Here is a 27,855-nt window from a genome sequence, read left to right as displayed (position 1 = left end):
TTTATTTTAATTGCCACATCAATTTGAAGCTGTGACACAATACAACAATTCCAGCAATTTGAAAATATACTTTTAAATAATTTGGGGGTAAGGGTGTTTTGTTTGGGTTTGGTTTGGTTTGTTTTCTAATAACTGTGTTTGTGATTTAGAGAGTTACTTGATTGTAGACACTGATTAAGCTATTTCCATAGGTCTGATGCAGGTTGCTCCCAGTTCTCTCCCATAATCCACTTTAGACTGAACTTTTTGAAATACTCCAGACGATGGCTATTGGTGAGAAACAGGCATAAAAAAAAAGCAACTTGTAAGTAAAGAATACAAGTTTCACTACTCACTTTAATAATACACTTCAAAATGAACAGTTTGCTTCAAAGGTGAGCTGGAACCAAAATCTGCACTCAGAACACCACACACAATCATTGGACCCTATACTTTTGTGCACATAATCATTTCTGGGGGTAAATATAGTAGATGCTATTAAAATCTTGACAGTTATTGCAGTTCAGTATTCACTTTCACAGCTCTATTTAAGGGATTCCCTCTCTTTTGAACAGAAAACATGACAAATGCTCTAGTCATTGTAACTCCTGCAAGCAGTAAATGTCAATATTTTAACTATGCCAACTGAAATAGTATTTCAAGGTCAAATTACTGAGGACACAAATGCTGCTTTTGTTCTCACAAATCAAATAGATATCAAAAAAACTATCATTTGTGCCCACAAATAATTTAGCACACAAAATTGTGACCAAAAACTTAAAGGTCATTTGGCTGACAAAGCCAAAAAGAATTAACTCATTCAAAGGCTGCTCCCTCTAACTTATATCCAGCTACCTCTGGCTCTAAGACTATGTCTACACTGCAGCTGGGAGCAAGCCTAGGAGTTGGGTGGCTAGGCTGAGTCTCCATCAGAGCTACAATGTCCACACAACTATTTTTAGCATGGCAGCTGAAGCCCTATCTACCTGGGCTGAGAGGCTTGCTCCCCAGCTACAATGTAAAGACACCATAAGAAATCTTTTTGGCAAAGATTGCTGAAGTTTAGGGGCAGCATAGCTCTGTCCTGCTCTGGGGTCAGGAGAGAGGGTGGAGTAGGAGCTTATATAGTAGTTCTATTCTACCTATTTCCCTGCATAGGGGGAATCCTCACATACTGGAACAAATGACTTTATGTCCGCTTTGCATCCAGAACAGCACAAAGCAGCCAGAGCAGAGCTGCAAATCCAGCCCATAATTTTAAAAAAATCATGACCCATCTGGGACAAAAATGCCAATGGAGACTTTGAAGGGACTTTTTGTGCTTAAAATCAAGCACCTGCTTAGGTGCTTTGTTCAACCAGGGCTTTGTAAATTAGTACTGGAACCTTGAATTGGATCCATTAATGAACAGGGAAGAACTAGTGGAATATGCTCTCTACAGTTTGTTTGTATGTCACGGTATTATATTTCCTCTAGTATATACATTTCTCATAATTGTGAATGAAAAACATTTTTAAAAAAGGAAGTTCTGTATTCTCATCAGCTGAAACGTATTTTTTCAGATTACAGTCTGCCTCTGCTCTAGGAGTTTCATCTAAACCCTATTAAAGTAAATGAAAGGACTTCCATTTCCAGACTTCAGTGAGCTTTGGATTGAGACCCAAAAGGCAGTTTCATAATTCCTAGCTGTGTCACGCTGAAAGTATTTTTCACCACATTACACTGCAGTAGGAAGGATTTCCCAAATTTGCTGTATTAGTCGTCACAGACAAAAGAGAAAACAAGCATAAATAAGATACTGATTTTGTACTCACAAATTAGGCCCCTGTCCTGGTTCAATATCCTCTCTAGGTATTGGATAAAGTGCCTCATATGTTCTTCCAATTCCAGACCCATGGATGGCATAGGAATTCATCTTGTCAACACCAGGTGGGAAATACCTCCAAGGAATAAGTGCTGTGCCATTCCATTTGTTCCAGTTTATGTCTGCCTTAAATATCAAGTCGAGTCCTTTCTTTACACAGGATTAAAAAAAAATCAAAATGACATCCTTGTTATTTAAATATAAAATTAATATCACTAAACATGTTGAACTAAGGCAAACATGAGTGTGTTTTTTAATGATCTAGATAATAGGGAATACTTATAAATGACATTAGATTTAAGAGTCTGTTAGTATTTCCATTAAAATATCAATTACTATTTCATAATTGTTTATCCATAATATATGGATTATTTTATCTCTTTCTAGTAATGAATTTGACAAGTAAATTTAGAATAATGAAAACAAAGACAGCTGAAGATATGTTCATGCAGCAAACAATGCAACTGCATATGGAACAGAATTCTTGGGTATTACTTTTACAAGTAGATACAAGTGCAGGTGTTGTAATACAAAACACAACTGAATTCCGTCACAGAAATTGACATTGATTAGTTGGTGTCATTTTAATTGACTACCTATTTTCTTTCTCCAAGCTGTAACGTTAATAATGCACTTCAGAAGGAATGTAATGCTTTTGATAAGGAGAACAGATTCTGCTAATCTAATCCTCAATAATCAATCCCTGCAGGACCGTATAACCTCATTTCTTGAAGGATGCACAGATGAAAAAGTGTATTTATATTTTAATATTGAGGCAGAATCCTTGGGTGAGTGGTGCTGTCCATGTGCTATCAAAATATTTCCAGGGTCCCAGCTGTACTGCCTCACTCGGGTTACACGGCTGCATAGTTCTAATGGAATAGTGCTGCCTTGGTCTGTTCCACGACATTTTCCCCAGAACGCCAGGGTCTCCCTTCAGTCTACCATGTAAAGGAGGTATATATAAAAACTGATATAGAATTTCTATAGGGTTGGTGAAGAAGTGATGCATGGGGAATGCCTCGCCCCTACTTCCACCTGTTTCTAACCCTGGCCCCGCCCTTCCCATGTGCAGTTCCCAAGTCCCATGGAGGAAGGGGAAGAGGCAAGAGGACAATGCCACAGAAACAGCACTCTCCACTTACACTCCTCTCCATGGCAGAGATCCATGGATTTATTTTATTTATTATTTCCTCTGCCTGTGGAGATGAAGATGACAATTTGGAACTCAGGTTCCTTATTCTGAAGACTAGAAAATAAAATAAAATCAGAGCCAAAAGAATGAATTCCTCAAAAATGTACTATATATATATTCTAAGGCAGGGGTTAGCAAACATTTTTAGAGGGAGGTGAACTATATTCTAACACACAAATTGTACCATTTCACCTCCAAATCCCAATTCCCCTGCTATTCTCATTCCCACAGACCACTTCCCTCCTATCTGAGATGGCACAAAACACTTCCCTCACATTTTGAGAAACATAGGTCTCTGACAACTACAGCAACCACTTATGTGAAAAAGTAACATTATGAAGTAAAGCAAAGTATTTTTAGTTATATTTTAATACAATTTGGAAGCTGAAAATGTAAAGAAGCCAGCACAATACACCCAGCAAGCTCTCCACAGACCACCAGCCAGTGCTCCGGGGACCCAAGTTTGAGGACATCTGTTCTAAAGTGACAACGATTGTGAAACAGGTTCACAAACCCCTTTTCAGTGGGACACCGATAGCATATTATCTTTTAATTGTTTTTAATGATACTGTAGGTTGAAAACTTTTTCACTACTTCCCATGGCTGTGTCATTGCTAGGTCTTTTGGGTATTACATAGCAAGTTTATATACCCTCCAAAGAGTGCAGACCTTCTCTGCAGATCATTCAACACTCTTTCTGGACAATACTACTTTCAATTTTTCTATTCATCATCTGTACAATGGTCTAATAAAGTGGTAACACATTTGTGTGTGCGTGCATGTATTCTTGGATTTATACATTATGCAAGGCACAGACTGTTACCATTCAAAATAGTCAGTAGCTAACGGCTTGCTAACGCAGGGTTATACTCACTCTTATTATGGAAAGGTACAGAGTGAGGTTAAAGCCAGCTCCCATTCAAATTTGAGCTAAAAATCTTTAAAAGCTAAGTAGAACAGTGACTGTAGTTGAAATTGGATGAAAGTCTAAGAAAAAAATAGTTTGTGGAACACAGTATATCTATTGTCCCCCTGATTATTGCTGAAAGATTACAAGTAAACCCATTAATTACAACCAAAGCAAATTCTCCTTCAACTTGACAGGCAGCCCTTCCACTTTTAAAATCTTCAGTTCAGTTTCTCAAATAACTAGATTTTTCAAAAATCAGGAGACTCCTTGACTCGATGATTAAACATTTGAATGACTTTCAGGATTCAACACTGTATGCATCAGAGTTTTACTTATTCTTTTTGAAAAGTTCAATCATTTCTACAGAAAGCTTCAAATTTTTGACCACTTTACAGAATACAATAGAAAATTATGTTCTCCTGTAAAATTATATAGGATATTTCAAAAGCCTATAGACAGGATATCCTTCTCTATTGAATTCTGTAGGTTTTTACTGTAATTTCTATATAATCCTATTAACCCTATCAGGGGCTGCCCAGATTTTTTCTGGTGACAGTAGCAGCCATCAGAGGTACTGATGAAAAATCACTCTGACCTCCATGTACAATTTGAAGACCAATAGCCATGCAGCCATAAGAACATAAGAAAGACTGTATGGGGTCAGACCAAAGGTTCATCTAGCCCATATCCTGTCTTCCGACAGTAGCCAATGCCAGGTCCCCCAGAGGGAATGAACAAAACAGGTAATCATGAAGTTATTCATCCCCTGTCACCCATTCCCAGCTTCTGGCAAACCTTTTCACTACTTCCCATGGCTGTGTCATTGGTAGGCCTTTTGGGTATTACACTTACCCCTACACCTTGCCTCTTGAGCCATGTCCACAACACAAGAATAATAGAATTTGGTGGACAGGAAGCCTACAAATTGGCAGTCATAGTGTAGAATCTGGCTTAGCTTCTAAAGGAGTAGAGAACTATCACATTCTTGTCAAAATAAAGACCCATTGGGAAGTAACTGCAGGAAAGGACCTTGGAACACATACAGAGGGGTGGGTGGCAAGGAGGGCTGCTGATAAATTAAGTCAGCCATACCTTTAACGATAAATTGTGTGACCATGTAATAAAAGGTGCTAATATAATGTACATATGTGAAAAATGTTACTCTGAAATTCCCTGTCCTTTGTATGTGTAATATTCTCTGCTTAACACTGCCTTAAAATAGGTTTGTTGGGAGTATTTTTCATTTACACTGAAGTACACAGGGCTCTATGAGAATTTGTTTTTTCTCTTTTCTGAGAATCTTACCATTTGTGGGTATTACTCATTGGCAATTGAGAAATCTATTGCTATGACTGATATTGTGGAACTAGCCATGCTCATTCATGTGGTCACTGACTCTGATGCAGAGAGAATGAATCCCTGCATTGATTCCTTAAAAGAACACAATAACAAAAGGTCAAGATATTTTGATGCTCTGAAGTAATTTTTGTCAGTAAAGAAGATTTTTCAGAATCCATTATCCTCAATTACAACCGACTGAGCCAAGTCAATGAAAAGAAAATATACTGAATTGTGTTGAAAAATAATCATAACTCTTTATATTTCCATTGCATCATTTCCTGGTATGCCTGCATTGTACAGAAATTGAACTATGATTCCATGACTATAGTGGATTTTAAATCAACCTGACATTGGTATTTGAAAAAGAAATATGTTTTAAGTTTGCTACTACACAGTCCAGATTTCTATACATGCCATTGTATATTGCAAACTAATGGACTGTAGAGAATGCAATACTATTCTTTTGTTTATTGGACTAGTCTTTACAGAGCAGGGAATTAAGTCAAATTATGTTCTGTCTTTGGATGTTCATCTTGTCCTTTAAGATGACGTGACGTGAGGAAGAATAAATAGGCCATAATCTGATTACTCTTGCACTGGTGTAACTCCCTTGACTTCAGTGGAGTTACTTCTGATATATGCCATTGTATGTCAAGGAATCTCAAGCCCAGTGACTTTTCCTCTTCAAACAAACAGAACCACTTGTTCCTAAAATCAAAGTAGTTTGTTTCTCACTGCTGGGAAAAGACCAGTATTGTAAACAGGAGACTATAAGCATAGCAATATGCTGTTCAGTTAAATTTTTCAAAACATGAAAAAGTAATTTTTTTATTTCCCCACCCCCTCACATTTTTAAATGTTCATAAGTAAAGGAACACTATCAAATTGAACATCAGTTAAACGTAGTTTCACGTACAACATCCATCTGAGTCCTACAGTCAGTGTTTATGGTTTAAAATTCATACCCTTGGTTTTGAAATTTCTCTCTCCCTTGTTACCCTGTGAAAGACCCAAACATAACTGTGTGATCTGATGAACTATCTGACTCTACAGGGGAAACAATGAAACTGATTATACAGGTCAAGTATGTACACAATAAACAATCCGACAAAACAAAACAAGTCTCACTCTCTCTTTAGCCTCATTTATAGTAATCTTAGGTGTTAGAATACTTGTAACAGGTCTGTAACAACATACATGTGGTTTTTATGTTGACAGAGTCCCTTTTTACAATAGCAATCTCTGGACTGGTCATTTCCTGGAAGTGAAACACCAGTTGCAGGAGACAAGGGGCTACATGAACGTTAAGGCTCCTCACTCAGCTGGTCAATAACCCATCAGCCATCACTGCTTAAATATTAGCCATATTTCATTCCCCAGGGCAAGATCTGGGAGTTTTGCCATTTATTTCAACAAGAGCAGGACTGGGACTTTAACTACAAGAACACTTTTTAAAATTGCACTTTACTCACCTTAAAAATCCTTTGTCAATACAGGAGGTGAACATTTTCTGATGAATTCTCACAAAGATACAGAGCCTCATGCTAAATCAAACATCATTACTACAGTGTATTGACCTTACAAAATCCATCTGCCAAAGATTTCATGCAAGACAGAAATCCTGTTCAGCTCAACAGAAGCCTTAAGTGCAATGTTCAGTTAACTGACACTGTGAGCCAACAGTAAAAGTATATGTGCAACACAAGGATTTCAAGTGATATTGGACTGCTCAGTATTTAAATATTAATAAAAAGAAATAAAAAGTCTAAAGTGACCTCAGTCGCTTACATAGTGTAACTGAAATTTGGATGTAAGAATGTGTCTAGTGGTGAATTTTTTTTATTATTAATTTGATAGTTACATCCATGGAACCAATTTACAACTGATTAGCAGGCATACAGGTATTACTCAAATAAACTGTACTATTACTATGATTTATGTTACAGGCAGTAACACAAATGATAGTAAATTTTAGTCTCTAAGGTGCCACAAGTACTCCTTTTCTTTTTACTTTATCCCTGATTACCACCAAGAAAAAAAAAAAAAAAACAGCAGGGGAAGAGGATAAAGAGAGCAGTGATTGCAATTTGCAAACCTGTCAGTAAAAAACAAAAGAAGTGAAAATCCATTAATTTTTAAAAGATATTACAGAAATTATTTTACCATGATTATTCTAAATTTTTTTAAATCGTTTTAAAAAACAAATGACCTGTATTTAATCTTGAAGCTAGTATTCCTCAGACAGAGCCCTACCATGAAGTGAAATAGTTGGCAAAGTGAGCAACAGGGGTAAAATGAACACCATTTTGCATTTTCCTAGGACTTATATTGAGAAATAACATTATTTTATTCTCATTGTAAAAAATCCTGTACAGTGAGAAAACATATTTTATAGTAATTTTTTAAATGTTTTCATTTTCAGAAAAGAGCCTTAGGGATTTTTCCTTTTTTAAAACATATTTTAACTATTGTTTTTATTGTATTTCTTTTTCAGCCACCACAAAGTAGTAAAAAACAAATTAAAATATAATGTAGAATATGAACATCATATCCCTATACAATATGCACTTCCTGAGCTTAAGGAAGTCTGGAAATGTTACAGTGGTCCTTTCTGAAATGAACCAATCAAAACTAGTCTATGAGAGACAGATTTTCAAAAGTGCTCAGCTCCCATATAAGCACCTAAATAAGAGTCTAAATCTCCTTTAAAGATTATCTGCAATGGAAAGATATAGCTTTGTATCATTTTCTTTATATTTCATAAAGAAACTGAAAGTCTGGAAGGTTGTGAGTTTGTTTGGTTTTTCAGTACAAGCTGGCGGGGGTGGGAGGGAAAAGCACTGGTAAACTGATAGCATTCAGACATTGGAGCATGTATCTTACCCATCTATTTTGTACTGGACCCATTCTTGTGATAGCTCAGTAAACCTGATTAATTGAGATGGGAAGAGGTCTTTATTCAGGTTGTTAAAAATAATTTGTATTTTGTTCCTATTCATTAACTCGCCCTATATTACCTTGTATCAACTGGAAAAAAGATTCAGCACACCTGTCAATTCATCTAGCGGCTAAGGGAGCTCCTAATACACTTTGAGCTACCCCACAAGTTTACCAACAACACCTCTTTAAAATTAAGAAGACAGAAAGAGATGAAATTTAATAGTACAAAGTGCAAGGTCATGCACTTAGGAACTAACAACAAGAATTTTTGCTATAAACTGGGGATTTATCAGTTGGACGAGACAGAGGCGCAGAAAGATCAGGGTGTATTGTTTGATCACAGAATAACTATGATGTGGCCACTGTCACGGCCAGGTACTAGACTAGATAGACTATTGGTCAGAACAAGTATAGCAGCTCCTGTTTTCCTATTTTCTTAACACTAGAGAAGGTTAGACTTTAATATTTCTAAGGTTAAAAACAGCAGGAAAAATATTAAAAATAAAGCAACACTTCTAGGTCTTCTCTATACACCATAAAGAGTAAAAAACTGAACAAACTCAATTTCTCTTTTCTTTTCAGGATCACCTGAACAGACTTTTCCATTGCAAACGTTTAAAGGAAAACCATCAATATTCAGGGGTAGACAGTAATCTTACAATCCTCCCCTAATAATCTTCCCCAGGAATATTTCAGTTCTTTTCCTTGCTTCCCCCTTCCTCTAGCGGAAAGTAAACTGCACCATCCCTTTCTCTGGAGCAGCTCACTTTCCTCTGTGTGCCATCTCAGATGTGCTGGCCAACACATTGAGGGGGCAGAACCAAGACTCTGCCCACTCCCAGACCCTGCTAACCAATTATCCACTCCCCTTTACAGGAAGAGGAATAGCATCTTGGTGGTAGTTGCTCTTTCTTTCACACTATGAGCAGCAGGCACAGGTGAATCAACGGTTACCGCAGGCCCACTTGTTCCCTTGTGTGAGTGCACAGCTAGGGTCAGGATCTGTACCTCACTTTTTCATACAGCTGAAAACAGGTAAATTATGTAAATCTTCACTATCTTCACTCATGTGTGCCTATTTCTGCAATAACAACCTAGGCACCTAGTTTTGAGCATTTAGTTCACAATATTTTATGTTCTATGTCAAAGATTTCCAATCTGTAGGCCACAGAACACTTACTGGTAGTCTGTGGAAAGCTGGCTGGTCACTTGCTGTTGGATCTCCTGTTTGTTTCCAAATACTATAGTGCATTGGAGACCACTAAAAATGCATTCAATACTTCTCTAACAATACTCGCTATGTAGATAATAGCTGTAGTTTAAAGATTATGAACTGGAAAGGTGGGGAGTGAAGGATAGTCCACAAAACAAATTCACTAATAATTAAGGCTACAATTTAGTCACAGAGGTCACGGCAGTCATGGATTCCGTGACTTCACTGGACCTCTGTGCCTTCTTCAGCTTCAGCTGTCCACAGCTGAAGCCAGGGCTGGAACTGGGGCTATGCTCCCCACATAGCCCTGCCATTGGGGCCGCAGCCGGGGCCGTGCACTCCTGCCCCAATGCTTGCAGCAGGGCCAGAGCCGGGGCCATGTACTCCTGCCCTGCAGCAGGGGCCACAGCCACAGTCACGCGTTTCTGCCCTGTGGCCTCTGGTGTGGGCCACAGTTGGGGCCATTCGCTCCTGCCCTGCGGCGGGGGCCACAGCCAAGACTGTACACCGCTGCCACACGGCTTGCACAGTTATTTTTAGTAAATGTCAGGGACAGGTCACGGGCTCTATGAATTTTTGTTTGTTGCCCGTGACCTGTCCCTGACTTTTACTAAAAATAACTGTGACAAAAATCTTAACCTTACTAATAATATATGGTCCATCCTGTGAAACAGTTTGAGAATCTTTGTTCTAAGCTATAAAACCAGCCTGCAGAGGGAACACAAGCTAATTCCTGACCAGTAAGGTGCTAAGAGTCCCTTCTGTGAGATACATCATTCAGAGGTGAGGAGAAATGGTACCATGCAGGAGGTACCTTGCAGAATCAAGCCCTAAAATCCCTGTCCCTGGAACTTTTCTGACATCACTGAGGTCAGAGTAAATAAAGTAATAAATAAAAGACCCTTGTTCATTTGTGCTCCTTAAAACACAAAGATCAAAAATAATAATATTGCTAAGTGGAAAAACAGCAAAATTAGTGATGAAAGAAATCTTATTTTCTGAACAGCTATTACAAGCAACTGGGTACAAGGGAAAACACTATAACAAGTACTTAAAAAAAAACAAACAAAGCTGGTTTTGGTTTTCATTTCATTGTTAAATATTTCTGCGGAACATTACTCACTTCAAAACAGTTTCCTCCAGAGAGCAATAATACAAGATGTTGTCCATGCCTAGCCAAAGATAAACATGAGAAAAAAAGAGAATTTCAGTTATAATGTCAAAACAAATTCCATAACTAGCTCAGAGTCCTCCCTTGTAAAATATTGAAGAATTTAATTTAACATCTAATCTCATCTTCAACTAGTCAGAAGCTTGTTCCCTGAAGACTTCAGTCAAGTTGACTGATCAGTCCTAATTCCCACTGGTAATGGAAGTGACAAACATATGCATTCACACACTTTAAAGGCAGTGTTCTATTTTATCCCCATTAGAATAGATTACAACAGTAATCAGTTCAAATTAAAATGGTACCCAAATTTAAGTTATGTCTAGACAAAGAGAATAAATCAAAACTTCATCATCTAACTTTTTTGCTACATCAGAAGTTAATTACTACATAGGAAAATCAATTTAAAGACCAGCTGCTTGGATTCATTTAAATAATGTTCATCACATTGTACATAATCTGTGATGAATTCTATAAACAAGTGCCCCAAAGATAGTGAGATTTCAACATCCTACCAGCCCACAATCAATGTAACATCTTGTTTCACATAGAGAGAGATATATCTTTATCATTTATGTCAGTGTTAAATAAATAACTTCCATTTACTCAAACCTCAGTTTACAAACTCAGTAAACAAACTCCCCCTTCTCTGTAAACATGAAGAATGTATGATTGCTTGATCTTTCAATAATTATATATATTTTAATTAATATGTTCTAGTTAGTTGTGTAGAGACCCACAGTTAATAATACAGCTTGATCCAGATGTGGTGACAACTTGCAGCATATTGTATGCTTTTTAAAATGCTGTGCCTCTATGGATTTGATACAGTATTTGCAGTGTTTCAAATAATACAATAATACAATAATGGGCCCTGAACCTGTGAGACACTGAGCACCCTCAGTTCACGCAAGAGAACCCCATGAAATTTGAGGGTGTGTGGCAACCTGCAGAAGGTACTCAGCAACTCACAGAATCAGGCCCAAAATTTTCAGAATTAGAATTGAAGATTTTATGTGATTTTTAAAAATATATACATTATTGAAATAAGTAAAATGACATACAAGGCATATTTCTATCTGGGTACTCTGGAAATAACAACAGAGGTTTGAATTAATGAACTTAGGAATGGAACTTGAAATTTGCGAACTGGACATCTAGAGTAGATTGTTTTCACTAAGGTCCAAATTTGCATACTGTTCCTTATGCCGCATAGTGCCACCAATAGCCCCACTGATTCCAAGGGGAATATTTCTGGAGTGAGTTACTGCTCATCATGCGTGACCATCTCATAGTCATGAATTGAAAAATGTATGCTTAAAGACAGATGAAATGTGCATGTGCATGCAACTCAAGAATGCTCACTTTTGGAAAAATGGCGAAGAGGCAGCAGCAGTTGGGTTAACCCACCTCACACTAACATTCTTAGCTTTCACCATTTCATCCCCCTGATTTTCGTCCTACATTATGTGTTTTTAAGAAAGCTTAATGCCAGTGTCTCTTGTGGTTTAAATCTATATGATGTCTCAGAAAAATTAAATTTTTTAATATAAGACTTTTGATCATTTGAACCTGCAAAAAAAAAAAATTCAAAAAACCTACAAACACATAGGAACACATGGTCCTTGACTTGTTGCTGAAAGTTAATTGTAGGTCTGTAAGCAGTGGAGTGGTTAAGTTTTTACCAAGAATCTCCATATGTTACATATAAAGCCAATAAAAATAAATAGATCACCATGATACACAGCATCTTCAGGGTCTAGATGCAATTATGAGCTGCCTAAGTATCAATCTGGTGGCTTCTGATAACATCTGAGTCTTTTGCCCGACTTCTAATGTGGTAATCTCTCCATTCCCTATTCATTATTTTAATTTGTAATATGGCACGTGCTAAGATACATCAAAACCATAATTAGCAGCCCCCGAGAAACAGGTAGTACTAGCATTATTTTTTCTAGTAACAAACAATTAAATATTGCACTTAGCCCCTGAATTTTTTTTTAAATAAACAACCCCACATTTATGACCAGAATTAATTAGTCAGATTACAGCTGGCTGCCAAGCCACAAGCAGTAACAGTTCTAAATAAACCCGTCATTATGCAGTGTATATAAATGCCTCATTTCAAGAGCAGTACTATTAATAGTTTATATAAATCTTCACATTTTTTAAATTTAAAAAATAAGTGATTACACATTTGCTGTGACTCAGAAGCAGTTTTCCATACGTGGGAAGGAATACAGGATATGTTTCATTAAGTGTAAATGGAGCAGACAATTTTTCTAATTAATAAAGATAATCTTTGAGTGACAAGCCAAGAGCTTTCTTGGATGAACTAACATTCTGAGTCTTTAGTCTCTCGGGTTTATGGGTTATGGGGGCAAAAGAATCCAAAGATCTCTGGGCCCATGGATGAGAAAAATTTGATAAAATAGCTGTCACTAGAACTGGCTGGAAAACAAGAATTCCATTTTGAGAAAAATGTTGAGGTTTTGACATTTGGTTCCATTCTGATGCATAGCAAAACCAAGGTTTATTTTTTGCTGAGATAGAGAGGCCCTAGATTCTCCGAGTGGTTAGAGGCTAGATATGTTCCCTAACCACTGAGCTGTTTTGGGATCTCTCTCTTTCTCCCCTGCCCCTGTCCTGGACCTGAGAAACTCTCATCATACCCAATACGGTCTGAAAAAAGTTTTTGTTTCAATAAATTTGCATTTTCTAATCAAAAAAATTGTCAAAGAGTTCCCGACCAGCTTTAGCTACCAAGCTCTGGAAAACATTAAGATATTTAAACTCCTTTTTATATCACTGCATTTCCTTTTCAATAATTTCTCATTACCTATGGACTGGAGCTTTTCCTATGTAATTAGCATTCTTTGTATGCCTAATTTAAGGCATAAAGCTGCTGGAATTCTCTGCAGCATAAAACAATGGCGGTGGGGAGGGAAATCCTTCCAGGTTTATTCATACTATGGCCAAGCTGCTGCCTGCGTAAAGTTTTCTCTGTTCTTTATCTGTGTTACTAAGAGCAGAGGTGATGTTGGGAGTGCAGCGGGGGAGTCCTTTTACAAGATCCCAGGTTGCAAACAAATTACAACCTAGAATGTTGAGGTCCACATAATATGCACAGTAAGATATATGTAAGAGCTGGGACAGCAATGTACTTCAAATAGAAATATCAAGAAGGGTGTAAAATTGGAATAAAGTTTTAACTACTCAAGCTAGCTTTCGCTACCCACCCCACAAGCCCTACTGCAGCACCAGTCCTGACTTGTCATCTTATGTTCATCTAGCCGCTGACTGTTCCTCTCCAAGTGCAGCACCTCCATATTCCCCTCACTCACACTCAGGCCTCCAGTTCTCCCTGTCATAAGTTACACCCGTATATAAACTGGTTTCATTAAAAAATAGTTAATGCCTGAAACTAACACCCCCAACGTCAATGTACAGTATGCCACTTACAAAAAACAAAAAAAGAAAAAAATCAGCAATACCTCTGAACATAAAGGTTACAAAGAACAAGGATTTAGAGGAGAAACATCAACAATGCATCATCAGTATTACAAATCAAAACTTACGGGCAAAGTTCCACTTCGAGATAGTCTTTAGTCTCACTACTCAGAAAAAAGGATTCAACAACTGTAAAAAAACCAAAAACAAACAATTCCAAGAATTAAGAAAGTTTGTACTTAGGAAAAGTGAATACCATAATCACTGCCTGTGATTATATCCATGGGATAGTCTCAGTCTTCACAGATAAACCACATGTCCTCTAAATTATTCTTTTATTCATCTTTAAGATGTTTCGGGCATTGCAGAGTTGTGAGGATGGAAAGATTGTCTCAATAATGTGATACACTCACATATTCATAATATGATTATTTTTCTCACGTGACAAATACAAATACTGTCTGTGGTGGGATCTCTAGGCATATTGTGTAGTTAAACACTGATATATTTGGAAGGGGACAGATTTGGTATTGAAGGAATAGGGTAGACTGGTCTGCTTTGACCTTACCCTTAAAGAAACCTGCCACCAAAAGAAGCCTTTAAATAAAGGTTTACCAGGATTCTAAAAGGTTTCGCTTGACCTTTTAGTGAAAATTCTGACTGTTCTGAACTAGTCTTCTCCTGCCTGATAAACACACTTTTGTTTCTGCATTGCAGCATTGCACTTTGTAATGGGTAAGCAATCCAAAATATGAAAGAATGCTACTGTTAGAGCTGGGCAACATTTTTTACAAAAAAGTTTTCTTGAGGAAAAATTGCTGTATGTAAAAATGAAGTTTTATTTACAAATTGTTGACATCTTCAGAACGTTCCTTTTCTCAAAACTTTTTGGGATATTTTTAATCAACTTTATTATCAAAAATCATCATCAACTTTTTTTCCTAACTAAAAACATAATTTATGTTAAATAGAAATGTTTGTAAGATGCAAATGAAAAGTTCATGTTCAGTAATGTTCAGTAAATGAAAGTGTTCAATTTCAAATGCAATTTTGATTTAAAAAAACCTGACGCAGAGACATTCACAAACAAACAAAAAAAAACCTTTAAAACCTTGCAAAATAGAAGATTTCAAAGTTTCTCAAAAAATAGTTTCTTTTTCAATCAGCTTCAGCCAGCATGTGTATATATATTTAAGTAATTTTAACTGCAAACCTTCTTAGACTTCTAGAAAATTAATATTCCAAAACACGTTTTAGGTTCATCTGTCATCCAGTTGCTCCTAAATATAACTGTTTATTTTATAGGATTAATTTTAGCAATTCTTCTCGTACATACAGAGCATAATATTTTAACTCAGAGACTCTTAATTTGTTAACAAACTAAATATTTTTCATATCTTGACACAACTGATCATTTTGAGGCACACCCTACAATGCACCAGAAAAAGGAGGAGGAGTCATTGAGATAGTTCTGTTCCCTTCCAACCTCGGCTGCAGAAGACATTACACCTACCAAACAAAAACATTTGAGTGCATCCCAATGATCTGTGAGGCTAAGACAATAGAAAACTAGAGCTCCTAGTGATTTACAGACCTCCAGATGGAAAGCCCGTCAACTTCCTGGAGGAACTTCTAGAGCTACTGTCCAGCATGGTATTGGAATCCCTCAGATTCCTTGTCCCCAGTGACCTCAACCTCCATACAGACAATGAACATGATACAGTAGTACTTGATCTCATGGTCTACATGGAAACCATGGGATTCTCCCAGGCAGACTCTAGATCAGAGGTGGGCAAACTACGGCCCGCGGGCCACATCCAGCCCACAGGACCATCCTGCCCAGCCCCTGAGCTCCTGGCCGGGGAAGCTAGTCCCCAGCCCCTCCCCCACTGTTTCCCCTTCTCCGCAGCTATGCCACCATGCGGGCAGCATGGCTCATACCTGCCCACCTTCCATGCTTTCCAATAAGCCTGTCCTGCTGCTCTGAGTGGCATGGTAAGGGGGCGGGGAGAATGGGGGTTGAGTAAGGGGCAGGAGGTCCCAGGGGGCAGTCAGGAGATAGTTGGATGGGGTGGATGTTTGCAGGGGGGGGCGGTCAGGAGACAGGGAGCAGGGGGGGTTGGATGGGGGTGGGGCAGTCAGGGGACAAGGAGCAGGGAGGGTTGGATGGGTTGGGAGTTCTGAGGGGGGTAGTCAGGGGTCGGGAAGTGGGAGGGGGCAGGGGCCAGGCTGTTTGCGGAGGCACAGCCTTCCCTACCTGGCCCTCCATACCGTTTCGCAACCCCGATGTGGTCCTCGGGACAAAAAATTTGCCCACCCCTGCTCTAGATCCAGACATGCAAATGGACATATGTTGGATCCTATCTTCAGCCTAGGAGTGTATATTGTAGACAACAACAACATACCACTTTCCATACGATCATAACCTCATCCAGACAAGATCATTGCCTTCCTTCCTTCCCACAATGACAGTGAGCATCCAAATGCTGATCCACCCCTGAAGATTCCTGAATTCTCTAGGTTTGCAACTCAGCACAGGAGGACAAGGCGCTGATGAGTTAGTACAACAGAACCATCATTTGATGTTCATTACCACTGATGCCTTTGTCTCAAGCCACTCTGTCATAAATATAAAGGGAAGGGTAACCACCTTTCTGTATACAGAACTATAAAATCCCTCCTGGCCAGAGGCAAAACCCTTTCACCTGTAAAGGGTTAAGAAGCTAAGATAACCTCGCTGGCACCTGACCAAAATGACCAATGAGGAGACAAGATACTTTCAAAGCTGGAGATGGGGGGGAACAAAGGGTCTGTCTGTGTGTGCGATGCTTTTGCCGGAAACAGATCAGGAATGTTCTTCAGATATCCTCAGAACTTCTGTTAAGTTAGTAAGTAATCTTGCTAGAAATGCGTTAGATTTCCTTTTGTTTAGTGGCTGGTAAAATAGCTGTGCTGAATGGAATATACATTCCGTTCAGCACAGCTATTTTACCAGCCATTAAACAAAAGGAAATCTATATGACACACCCGTTCACCCAATTTGATCAAGAAGATCACCTTGATTCATAGATTAACCACTATAGAAGTCGTGCATAGGCAGAAAGTTAGAATGCCCATGGTACAAAAAGACACTTTGAATCCACCCACCAGCAGCACAAACAACTCTTACAGGACTACACCACAGCAATAAGGAGGCAAAATAAGCCTTCTACCCCGTGTAATCAATGCAATCAATGCAACAGACTGATGCCCACTACTAATGGAAATAGTCATTGCCTCCTTCAGAGACATATACCTATCAAGCTTCTTGAAAAAATTTAATAGTTTGTAGGATTCATACAAGGTTTATGCGCTTGGCAACATTCAGGGCACACCCGGAGTGTTGTGCTGGACCTGTGCACACACAGCTCCTTTCAAGGGCATCAACCTTGGAATCTCGCCCAGATGACATGAACCATGGGAAGCCTCCCAGGACTGGGCTCAAGGCCCGAGAGCAAGGAATGCGGTAGATAGAAACTGGTAAATAAGAATGTTAAACAAAGCCAGTGTATTCCTTTTATCTGTTGGAGAATGTAATGCGCGGGGGGAGAGAAAGAATAAAGGGGAAGGTGGAAAGCTGACAGGCAGAAGCCCGTTAGCAGACCAGCTTGCTTGCTTGCTTAAAGCTCTGTGCTGTCTTGTCATTGAACCGCAACAATAGTTCATTTGATACTTAAGCCATCACTTGACCCTGAAAACCTCACAGCTAACATCCCATTTTCAACCTCCCATTCCTAGACAAAATAACTGAGAAAGTAGTAATCAAGCTCCAACAATGCTACATAAACCAACACCTTGGAAGACTCACAAGCAAGTTTCAGACAACGGCACAGAACATAGACAACTGTGGCGATACTAAGAGATGGCATTCTTATGGCCAAGATTTCTAGGCTAGTATTGCTGTACCTCTCTATAGCTTTTGACAAACTGGACCACAAGGTACTGCTAACGCTCCTACATGCAACAGCAGGAGTAGACAGACCAGCACTACAGTGGTTCCAATTGTACCTCTCCAGAAGAGCCCAGAGTGTGGTGATGGTTCCCCCACTCTGAAGGCCCTCACCTGTGAGGTCCTACAGGGATCCATGCTATCCCTGCTTCTTTTTAATATCTACCTGAGAGATAGTGAGAGGCCATGGGTTCAGCTGCCAACAGTATGCTGATGAAACTCAATAATATACCTCATCCTCAAGTAATGCAGCCACCACCACTACTCAAATGTAGAACACCTACAAGAAATCAGCTCTTGGAATAAGAGCAGCTGTGCAAGCTGAACCCACGCAAGACCAAAGTGGTGCTCAATGGAAAGGCAAAATGCTATATAGCAGTGGTTTTCAAACTTTAGCAACCTAGAGGACTCCCATTTTGATTGAAAATTTTTTGGGGATCCACAAACCCCCCAGCTCAGCCCCAGGCCCTGCCCCCACCCCACCTCTTCCCTCCCCACCCCTGCCCCTCCTCTTCCCCACCTCTTTCCACCCCCTCCCCTGAGCACCCTGTCCCCACTCCTCCCCGTCCCTCCCAGTGCTTCCTGTATGCCGTTGAACAGCTATTCCCTGGTGTGCAGAAGCACTGGGAGGGAGGGGGAGGAGTTGATCAGCAGGGCCAGTGGCCCCGGACATGATTCCTCCCCTCTCCCCCAAGCATGCCCCATCCCTGCTCCCCCCCCCCACCCCCTGTCCATCCCAGCGCCTCCTTCATACCTGAAGCCACTGAACAGCTGTTCCCCAGCGTGCAAGAAGCACTGGGAGGGAGGGGGAGGAGTTGATCAGTGGGGCCCAGGGACCCCCTGGAGTATCCTCACAGACACCAGTTTGAGAAACGCTGCTATATAGAACGATCATACACACTTTCCCAGTCTTCCATTGAAAGATAAAGTCCCCATTCATCAAAGTGGTGCATAGGCTCCCTGTCTTTTCATGAAGTGTGGATGACCAGGCAGCTTCAGTATTTAAAAATGCCTTTTTTTTTTAAACCTCCAGCTTCATTCTTTCCCCACACATAACACCTGGCCAAAGTGATCCATACATTCATCACCTGGTAGATGGATTTCTGAAATTCACTGTGTATGAAGCCAAACTTGAAGACCATGTACAGGCTTCAGCTGGTACAAAATACAGCTGGCTGCGTCTCCAGAATACAGTCCACCATAAGCTCACCAGGCCTGTTCTCAAATCCCTCTACTGTATCCCAGTCAGCTTCAATTGCTAGTTTAAAGCTTTAGTCCTAATCTTCAAAGCAATTAATGCACCAAGTCCCAGATTCCTTAAAGACCAAATTTCCATTTATGAACCACCATGACAACTGTGATCTTCTAGGACAATGCAGATCACAAAGCCCAAGACAAAATAAATGAAAGCTGGAGAAAAAGCATTCTCAGCTGAACAGATCCAACTATGGAACAAGCTTCCAGAGGTCTAAAGTCACACAATACATTTCTTTGAAAATTGTACTTGTGAGGGGGTCAAATCCTGGGAGTGGGGGAGGAGTAGGAAGGTATAAATACTCTTCAAGCGCCACTCAAGGTAAACTTTGTTCACTTGAGACAACAAAATAAGACACATAATATTATGAAAATCAGCAACATTTAATCATCCCTCTCCTTTCTTGCATGATTTGATCACCGGTGAGCTAATAAGAATGTTGACATTTAAATTACCATTAGAGTCAACACTACTTTGAGTTAATGGGAGAAATTCTCTCAGAGCTATTTCAGGCTGTTTACAGTCACAAGAAGATATCACTACATAGTTGTTAGTGTTTTTCCACATTCTGAAATCTAATCTCCATAACCGCGCATGTGTGTATATATTTATATTTCTCACCTTCATAATCCCAGAGTCCATCAAAAGGCTTTCCTGGCTCACCAGATGGGGCAGAAGGGTCATCAAAGAATAGGGAATTCACTTTCATTATTAATCCTTGGTCACCTGCCTCAAATCTGATGATCACCGGCTCATGCATCACCTCTGTGCTGTCCCAGGTATTTGTAATCTTGTATTCCAACTACAGAAGATTACAGAAGAGGAAAAAGAGAAAATGTAAAATGAGTAAATGCTGGGTACCATCCTGTGGTATTGGGGACTGTGCCTTAATGTCTTATTAGCAAAAGCAGTATAAAGTTACCATTTATTTTGATGGATTCTGAATGTATGGGATCCTTTAAGGGGGAAAAAAGATGATGATTAGATATGATGATGCTAGGTTGAACAATTATCTCTCTTTTGGAGTAGTATCATTTGGCTGTGTGAGCTGATGCGCCAATCCAACAGCACCCCCTTTGGCCAGAAAGAGCATTGCACCAGTGGTCACTTGATTTGGCATGGCAGTCAGTCAGCTCCTCTTGCCTGTGGCTCTGTGGTAGCCCCATTCTGGGCCATGGAGGTTGTTAGCCTCAGTCCCACTGAGATATGTAGGTTTTCCCCTTATACTTGGCATGGTCAGCTGATCTGAGTGCTCAAGGGTATGGAAATTCTTTCCATTCTCTAGTCTCTCAGAGAACCCAGACCTGCCCACTCCACTGGGTTCCAGCTCAGAACCCTAAAACCACAGAATCAGGCCTCAGCAACTCCTCCTGCTGTGCCCTGAACTCCTTCCTACCTCACATTGTTTCTATAGGCTTTTCCAGCCCGGAAATCCAGTCATCCCTTGTCTGGGTGTTGTCTCTGCACAGCTTCTCAGCACCTTACTGGAACAAGTTTCCTTCTCCAGGTTGCTTGCTTGCTCCACTGGCAGCCACTCCACCCCTCTACTTCCCAGTTCTTTTATTTTCCCAGCTGCTGTGAGGTTGCCAGTCACCACTGGCTAGCAGTACCTGCATTAACCCCTTGGTTGCCAGGTTACCATGTGGCCAGTACATCCCTCGGCCCATGCCGCTACCCGCAGCCCCTATTGGCTGGGCACAGTGAACCACGGCCAGTGGGAGCCATGATCGGCCAAACTTGCGGACGCAGCAGGTAAAGAAACTGGCCCGGCCCGCCTGGGGCTTTCCCTGAACAAGCAGCATCCCAAGTTTGGGAAACACTGAAATAAAGTATTAAAAAGGCTAAATTCTCTGAAAAATCAGGTTATATGCATCTCAGATTGGGCATCCAATATTAGTAGACATTTCTGACATTCTCTCTGTGCCTCAGTTCTCCGACTCTAGAAAGCTCAGTACAAGTGGAATCTTCATAGAATTCATTTGCCAAACTCTAAAGAGTCTCTACTCATCTTGTGCAAACTGAAATTTTCAGAGGCAAAAAGCACAGCCCTAAAAACAGTGTGACCCCTATCTAATCTTTAGTCTCTGCTCCAAAGCATGGAACCACCATAGTTTCTCAACAAAACAGTTGCAAGAATATTTTTAATATGAGCAAAGCAATGCATTTGTCCTTAACTTTATTCTGAGAAACATATTTTTACTGAAATTTTTCAAAAATTCATTTGGAAGCAGACATCTGACATGAAATATTTCATCCCAAACTATTAAAGTTTGGGAAAGTTATAAATAATTAAAAATAGGGTCTAATAATTGAAAGTATTTGGCAACCTTAACATTAGGTGTCACTACTTAAACTGCCTATAATAAAATATTATAGAACAAGAAAATACTACTTAGCAGAGCATATAGTCAACCTACGGAATTCACAGCTGCAGGATACTGTAGCTAACATTTAAAAGAAAGAATAATTTTATGACAGCTATTAAATAAATTGGTTAGTCTCTAAGGTGCCACAAGTACTCCTTTTCTTTTTGCGAATACAGACTAACAAGGCTTTTACTCTGAAACATGTCAAAGTGCAAGCAGGGATCAGGAAGAAATCCTTCCATGCACAATTAGTGAGGTGAACCAGCAGGTTTGGGAAATTCTAGAGACAGGATATTAAACTAGATGGAGTGATGATATGATCGACAAGGGCAAATTATATATTCCTATGAATATTCAGCCTAAAATACCTTACAATAATTTGCCTGTTGTGGAATACACAACATACTCAAATGTACTGTTCGTGTATTACTATAGCTACTAAAAATCCTGAATATATCATTTTGAAATGATCATGCCTAACGCAACCATACATATTGCCTCCTGGAGCTTCATATATCACTGTCCTGTTCACTACAGCAGCTTTTAACCAGAAGAAAAACAAGTTATGGAATGCACAGAAGTTTACTAGTACAAGTCTGGGTTTCTAGAACCATGAATTCTCTTAATGATATTATTAAAGATGCCATGATGCCAGCATACAAGCAAGTGAACACAAAGGGTCTGGCTGTAGTAAGCGTTAACCAACATAATTAAGGGTTAAATCGGGAGTAAAGCAGCTTCCAGTAGTTTTGATGAAGCATCTCTCGAGTACACAGCAAAATAACATTGTTTACTGAATAGGAAAGGAGAAATACCGTGCAATTATCAAGCTTCAATAATGTTATTACAAATATATTGTAATTAAGGAAAGTGTGGTAGACTTTAGAAATAGAGTTAACATGAGGAAGATTAAATTAATATTTTTTTGTACATAAAGCATATTGAAAATTGTGTCATACACACTTCAGAAACATTTACCTTGTCTGGAACTGAAAATACACCAAGGGTAAGATTCTGTGAAGTGTCTTTCAGAGACACAAAGTAGAACTTCTAAAAGTATTAAATAACAGAGGAAAATAAATAATAAAAGGCTCTACGTTTTATTGCTTCTTTGAAGTTGCCAAAAGATGTGCTCATTATTTGCAGAAGACTTTTTATGCTGCTTGGTTTTTTTCCATTGTAAATATTAAGTCCTGATTTTCCATTCCACTGGATAAAAATCTGATTAAGGTCATGTTTCTATACCACAAAGGAGCAGCAAAAGGCATAAAGAAAATTTCAGAGTTTTCTTTTCAGGCTATGTCTACACAGTGGACCTTACAGTGGCACAGCTGTACCGCTGCAGCTATGCCACTAGAAGGTCTCCTGTGTAGCCGCTCTATGCCAGTGGGAGAGAGCTCTCCTGCTGGCATAATTAAACCACCCGCAATGAGCAGCAGTAGCTATGTCTACACCAGCACTTTCGTCGGTGAAACTTATGTCAGTCTGGGTATATTTTTGCACACTTCTGTCCGGCAAAAGTTTTGCTGACAAAAGTGCTAGTGCAGGCAAAGCCTAGGAAAACTACCTCTATTCATCAGGGGGAGGAATAGTTCAGTGGTTTGAACAGTAGCCTGCTAAACCCAGGGTTGTGAGTTCAATCCTTGAGGGGACCATTTGGGATCTGGGGCAAAAATTGGGGATTGACCCTGCTTTGAGCAGGGGGTTGGATTAGATGACCTCCTGAGGTCCCTTCCAACCCTGGTATTCTATGAAAAGTACTTAAAGCATTATCGGTTTTTTGGAAAGCGTGCATAAGTTCATATTAAACTTTTGAAGAATAAGATATCCTTTAAACCAGTTTCTTATGTCACAAACATTTGTAAGTTATAACTCTTACAAACTTACACTTACCTCACTCGTTTTACCCTCCAGTGATTTTGTCTGATGATTATTAGCGAAAACATTTCTACTTTAGGGAACATAAAAAAAGATAAGAACTGTGAATAGATAATGATATGGTGTAATTTAGTATTTCTGTTGATATAACATACAATCACACAACTTAGAAATATAGCAGTCAAAATCAGTTCTATACAACCACAATTTTTGAGGGATTCCTTATTTTAGGAATAATATAGGGGAGTGGAATAGGGTGAAGATAGCTGGGTTGGTAAAGCATCATTTTGATAACCTTCTTCTTCCATCTAGTGGCAAGAAAGAGTAAAAAACTAGGTATCTGGAAACACTGTCATAAAACATTTCCAAATGCCAACTCCAAAGACTCATTGATGTGACAAAGAGTGGGTGAGTAATGCAGAAAGCCTAAAGTTTATGTATGAGTTCATAAGGGTGATCAAAAAATAAAGTCAGAAAGAATTAGAAATACACAAGCTAAGACAAGTCAAAGTTCTGTTTTTGCAGGTATATTATTCATTCAGCTTAATATTTGAATTTTCCAGACTAATCAGTCTAGATAATTTGACTATACGAGAACTTGTCACTATCTGATGCTGGATTCTGACTCAGTTGCTGAGATTTCCAGTGTACGGTTCTGCAAAAGTAAAGAGTCTCTATGAAATTTTACTGTAACTGCTTAAGAATCTATTCAGTCCTCAGATGTCACAATGATCAGAGTTATCTAAGGGTCAAAACAGATAGTTCTGAGGCATCTATTGCCCTGTAACTGGGGGTTTTAGGGAAATGTAAAAAAGAAAGCGTTATTAAAAATCAATTATTTCCTCTGAATTACCATTCACAGGAGTTTTGCCATGTTGGAAAAACCATGCGTATTAGGATTTGGGTGCTATGCAAGGGGAGGAAGTGGGTAAGTAACAGGAACTGTTATATTAAATAAGACCAGCGCTACATCTAGTCCCAAACCGTGCTCTTTGTTGGCCTGAAGCTTCAAAGGAAGGCAAAATTAAAACACTTAAGTGTTAAAGATGGGTCCAAATCAGAAGTGGAAGCACACTCAGGGCATATACCTTCCATTCCCATTTCCAAGTTTGATACTACCTTATTCCTAAGCCTTAGAGGCAGTGAGAGGGAGCTGCTTAGTCCTCATCAACCTTTGTATAGTGAGGCTGCCATTTCTTTACAGATATTTCCTCCTACCTGATGCATTAACTCCTCTGAAGCTGAGGACCTATTACTGGCTCTCCAGAAGCCACATACTTGTCCCTCTGTGTGTGGGGAACGGCTTCTGCATTACACAATATGCATCCATTAGTTCCATTTAAATTCATGTAATTGAATTTTTAGATTTACTTTATAATAAAAATAGTAATAGCAATTAAAACCAATTCATAGATAAAAATTAAATGAGCTATTTTTCCAATTGTAATTAGAAACAGTAGGAAAGTGTCTGATACCTGCTTAGAAGGAAGTGATGGGCAGGACCAGCTATGCATGCTGCAATAACAGCTAAAATACACAGCGCCTTCATTTTTTAAAAGATTAAACCAGAACAAAATTTACCACATTTATACTCCAGCTCCTGCTATCACCGCTGAGTAACCGCTGGACATTTCTGATTTCTGCTATTTAAATGGTGATTAATAACGTTTACCGTCCTTGGCAATCTTTTAATAATTGACTATGATTACAGATTAGCATTCTGTACTAGTATGTTACGAGCGGTAATTCATTTTGATACTTTGAACAATTTCCTTAATCACAGTGGTAATAGCATAAAATATGCAGTCCAACATTATTAATTTAACTCCACTCATTGTAAGTTATAGTGACACAGCAGCACCACTACCGTTAAGGTTGCATCACAACTTCTCTTTAAGGTCAACCTTTCTAAGTCCTCTGAAATCAACATGCTTTGTCAGATTCCTTTGAAATTTGATGTACTTTAGGAGAGTGCAGGGTCGGGTTAGTGAGCCAAATTTAAGGACATTTGGGCTACAGGTTGCAAAGATAAAACCACTCCTCAAAAATAGTCATTTTTTAAAAAGTTTCTAGGTTTTTTTTTCTGCACAGAGCTAGAGATCAAACTATTGATGTGATTGAGACTATTCTGACCAACATCTATTGAGTTTTACCCAAGGTAGTGCACAGCACCTACTAAATCTTTGGGGGACCCACATTCAGAACATTGTACAATGTGCACATTCCAATACAGTAAAAAGTTTAAAGAGTTTCCATTCCTGCTATTTTATATGCTTTAAAACTTGATTCTTGTAAGTGATCTAAAATCCAAATAGTTACTTGGATTGCTTTGAAATTTGGTGTGCTGTATGGAGTGACATTAGTGATCTAAATCAGGGGGTCCTTTGACCAAAGAGTTGCGGAGTTACAGGCCCCTGAAAAACCCAGTTTCCTTCAGCTGCTTGTACTGTTAAAGTGAGGGGTACACAGACTTCATTGAGATTTGATGGCTGTGAACTCACCATTCAATTAAACAACTAAGGATAAATTAATAACAACCCCCCACCTAAGACAAATGGAGTTTTGGACTGAGTGGCTGGAGGTTACCACAATTTGTAACTGACAGGTGGCAATTTTATTTTGTGGGGAATGTCTTCAAAGTTTTTTTGGGGAAAATTAGACATGTGTATGCCTCCTGGGATGGGAGAGGTATTAGGGGGGCAGAGCAGTGAGGGAGTAGGGGGACAGAAGTTTGGGGTTCCAGCAAGGAGATGGGTGTAGGGGGGAGGACAGAGGTTGGGGGCTCAGGTGAGGGAGACACAGGGGTTAGGGGAGTGGAGAGTGGAACACTGGGAAAAGAGACCTATGGGCAGACACATCTGTTAGCTTCACATTCTCCCTTCCCAGGTGTATGACCAGACCTGGGGAGTTCTTGCTCCTCTAGGGGGTTCTGAACACCTCTCCCTAACCCCTCATATGAGCAAGGATCAGGCCCTCTCAGAGGTCTGGAGAGGCCTGGGCCACTTCCAGCTTTTGAGGCCCCTAGCCATAATAAAAATAAAAAATTACAAAACATGAAAACAAAGTAAGGCACCAAAAAAAAGAGACATAATTTGAATTTTTTTTATTTAACAAATGCTTTTCTAGCTTTCTTCTGTGCAAATGCACTAATTATTGAGGAAAAATCTAGCTTTCGTGCAATGTCACACTTGATATTAAGCATGGCAAGCCCATTCAAACGCTCTTGTCCCATAGTTGAATGGTGATAATTCTTTACCTGCTTCAACAAGTTGAAGGAGGGTTCACCTGAAACCACTGATGCAGGCAAACTGACAAAAATACACAATGCAATTGTGATATTAGGAAGCACCCCAGAGAGCCCAATTTCAAGTATTTCTTGAAGCAATCCCATTTGGCTTGCAATCCAATTTAAAGTTTGTGGAATATATTTGTTTTAGAAAGATGACCTCGTCACTGAGATCTTTTGAGATTTCTTTGTTGTACTGTTGCTGAAATTGTTCAGCTGCAGAAAGTAGATCTTCACTACTCAGTCTGTTGAACTGCCACAGAAACCCAAAAAGGGTACAAATTGACCTGATTGAATAGAGTCAATGATGACAAGGAAGACATTGACCAAATAATGCTGCTCGGCATCGGATTCAGTAGGTAAACTGCAATTGGTGGAGAACTCAGATGAAATGCCAATATTCTGTGCTATTAATCTGGACTCAGCCAGGATCGCATCCCATTGTTCATGAATTTGTTGAATGTCATTGATAACACTTTCAATGTTACCCCTCTCAACATCAATTGTAGCATTGCATGCTTCAATTACCAGACTAGTTTGGTGGATCATTGTAAGTAGCTTCATCCACAAAGAGATCATCAGAATGCATTCAAATTTGGACATGTGCTTCTGAATAAACTGAAGTTCAGTTCAAGTCTGTGCAGTGAGATTGAGAGATTAAAGATCATTTCAAGCCTTTCTCATTGAATTCAAATGCTGTGCAACTGGTTGAACACTATCAATCTGTGCAACGGATCTAGTTTGGACATCCCATGCAGTGAAACAGGAAGATACTGCTTCAGAATTTCCCACCTTTGTGGACTGCTACTGAAGAGACTGTACATTTGCTGAACAGTTCCAAAGTAAGTAATTTCCTCCTTGCATGATTCAGCACAGTCAACACCTACCAGGTTTAGTGTGTGGTTTCCACAGGTGGAGAAAATACAGTTTGAATTATGCTCAAGCAGAACTGTTTGTACACCTTTGTACTTCCCAGACATATTAGATACATTGTCATAGGTTTGACCAATGCACACTTGAAA

At 39.3% G+C, this 27,855-nt stretch overlaps 1 protein-coding gene across 2 annotated transcripts; it reads right to left on the bottom strand.

Moving 5' to 3' along the window:
- On the bottom strand, window positions 1-23,674 carry LOC125635548 (UPF0462 protein C4orf33 homolog). 2 transcript variants are annotated; one of them, XM_048847344.2, is made up of 6 exons: window positions 23,563-23,674; window positions 19,925-20,105; window positions 14,189-14,249; window positions 10,566-10,614; window positions 1,794-1,993; window positions 1-267 (listed from the first exon to the last, which is right to left on the bottom strand). In XM_048847344.2, the coding sequence occupies exons 2-6, from the start codon at window positions 20,061-20,063 to the stop codon at window positions 180-182; spliced, it is 537 nt and encodes a 178-aa protein (XP_048703301.1). In that variant the 5' UTR covers window positions 20,064-20,105; window positions 23,563-23,674; the 3' UTR covers window positions 1-179. The 2 variants fall into 2 exon arrangements, with proteins under 2 accessions (XP_048703301.1, XP_048703300.1); XM_048847343.2 differs by lacking the exon at window positions 23,563-23,674 and adding an exon at window positions 20,226-20,936.
- Window positions 23,675-27,855: the final 4,181 nt, after the last annotated feature.

This window comes from Caretta caretta, chromosome 4 (assembly GCF_965140235.1).
Source record: "Caretta caretta isolate rCarCar2 chromosome 4, rCarCar1.hap1, whole genome shotgun sequence".
Taxonomy (NCBI): Eukaryota; Metazoa; Chordata; order Testudines; family Cheloniidae; genus Caretta; species Caretta caretta.
This window is presented reverse-complemented; position numbering and strand designations above follow the sequence as displayed.